Raw genomic sequence first — 2284 nt, forward strand, 5'->3', positions numbered from 1 at the left:
TCCTGCTTAAAATGGCCAAATATATCTAAGACGAGGCTTTCGTCCTGTAAGCCCCACCCCCATTGGAGATAGTCAGTGGCTCCCTCTGGCCACGATGACTGTAGTGACCGAACTTCCAACGGTGCAAGGGGACGTTGATAATGGACTTCAACCTGAACGGTGCAGGCAAACTGGGGCTGACGGCCGACCAGCCCACGGCCACCACTGTGCTGCTTGAACTCTCCCAAAAGTGTTCCTAAGGGTCGACTCAGAACTAAACTTTCAAGGTCAAATTTTTTGAAGTTTACATGTTTAAGATTCATGATATTCTGACATTCTTGGATAAAACATATCCATGTTTGTTTTCATGTAAATGTAATGTTTTAAGTCACGACCCTTTCACAGGAGCACGATTTCCAAACATCTTACCCAAAATCTTGGAGCAGAGTTGACTGACCAACAGGAAGACCTACTATCTGGACCTAAGTCCTGAAAAGCCTACTGCAGTACACATGGCCTCTGGCCACGCTGTCGCTCGGAGGGCAGACCGTGCCATTCACAAAGACCAGGGAGTGAACGACGCTCAGCGGGGCTGTAACTCACATGCACGCGGTGGCCTACCCGTTAGCTCCTTCCACGTGGTCTTGATGGAACCCCATTTCCGTGTCAATAATATATACACCTCTCCTCTGCCTTCCTCAACCCCACTCAGTCTTCTCGATCCGGGCCCATTTGCTCTGGCTGCCATTGAAAATACAAGACACCCAGTTAAATCTGAATTTCAGAAAAGCAAGAATGTTTGTTAGTTTGTTCCACGCAATATTTGGATTAAAACTTAGCTAGGTGTCCTGTATTTTTATTTGCCAAATCTGGCAACCCTGAGTGTAGAGCCATTTCTGACCACCATCACCCCTTCCTCTACCCAAGCACGTGAGCCCTCCGACACACTGGACTTCACCCCCAAGTACAGCTCGAAGGCCTTTTGGCAACCTTGAGACAGACTGATTTACTGCATTTTATCCAGCAGCCCCAGCTTTGTCACTAGGCACATGTGACTTGGCCCACTGTGGGCCACTTTCATTTGCAAAATGGGTGGTGGGTTGAGTGGACAGCTGACTGAATGACCTCGTAGGACCCTCCCAATCTAACACTCTGTAGCTCTAAGGCATCCAAGTTTTGACTCTGTTTCTAGCTGGCCAACAAGATGCGCCTGTCGATAACGCACAATTCAGTCTCCTGAGAATTTGCCTCTTCCTGAGTTTGCATCCTCGCTCCCCCTTGCACGACAGAAATCATCAGAAGGCCCTGCCAAGAGGCAAATGTTATTAGGAGGGTCAAATGTTACTCTGCCACCATCTGTCTATACTGTCCCACAAGTTAGTGCCATTATACCTATCGTTTTTCTTCCGTTTTTCTTAATTTCTTAATCATACTAATTAGAGGTGAGAGAATCCCCTCTCCCTATCCCCACCTGCTCATCACTCGTCCTGGTGACAACCAACAGTGGTAAAATGTCCTTCAAGGTCACCTGCTCAGGACGCCTCTTGAAGGAGGAAGGGAAACGGGGCGGGGAGTGAAGGAGGGCACCGTCTGAGCTCCCGAGCTGCTTGGCAAGGTGGGCGCCCAAAGTAAGTCACAGGGGACAGGAGAGCCTGGTCGATCTCAGAGCCAGTCCCTGGCGTGTGCAGAAAGAGGCAGATGTAAGAAAGTGAACCTGAGCGCGAAGAGAAAGCAGCACCACAGGTCCCTGGAGGATGGCTCTGCCGACGAGTTCTCTGCCCGTCCCCAGAGGGACACGCGCCCATCCGCGCCGAACCAGCAAGGGCACTGCTGAGCCTCACCTGCACGCCACACGCCTGGAACGGACCTGTGCTGCTCTTTCTCCGTTTCTGCAGCTTCCAGACCTTTTCCTGTCTCTCCCTCGGTTCCTGCTGGATCTCAGCTCCTCCAACACCCCCTCTCCCGCTCCCTACCTTACCCGCTGTAATAGGTGGCATATGTCCTCGGCAACGGGAACGTGCCCTTCCGAGTTCTGTTTCGGCCTTTCGTCCGTTTACATTCTGCGAAAGCGCGCAGTGGGGTGTTCACTCTAGGAGGCTCCGGTCACTACTCAAATCCAAAGACGCATTCAGAGGAAATTCAGAAAACGAAAGATTCTAATCTCGAGTCCTCTGTTTCAGCCTACAAGGAGAAAATGAAGGAGCTGTCCATGCTGTCGCTGATCTGCTCCTGCTTCTACCCGGAGCCTCGCAACGGCGGCATCTACACCTACGACGGTGAGTTCGCAGCAGACGCCCTGCCCGCG

The 2284-nt window shown here is 51.5% G+C and overlaps 1 protein-coding gene across 1 annotated transcript in view; it reads left to right on the forward strand.

Annotated features, from left to right (window-relative positions):
* The window catches only part of STMN2 (stathmin 2), a 39006-nt gene that overhangs the window by 15812 nt on the left and 20910 nt on the right, over positions 1-2284 (forward strand). Inside the window, exon 2 of the mRNA XM_011376255.1 lies at positions 2160-2255. Coding sequence (XP_011374557.1) covers positions 2160-2255 — 96 coding nt within the window. The remainder of the gene's footprint in view (positions 1-2159; positions 2256-2284) is intronic.

Source organism: Pteropus vampyrus, unplaced genomic scaffold (assembly GCF_000151845.1).
Source record: "Pteropus vampyrus isolate Shadow unplaced genomic scaffold, Pvam_2.0 Scaffold290, whole genome shotgun sequence".
Lineage (NCBI taxonomy): Eukaryota > Metazoa > Chordata > Mammalia > Chiroptera > Pteropodidae > Pteropus > Pteropus vampyrus.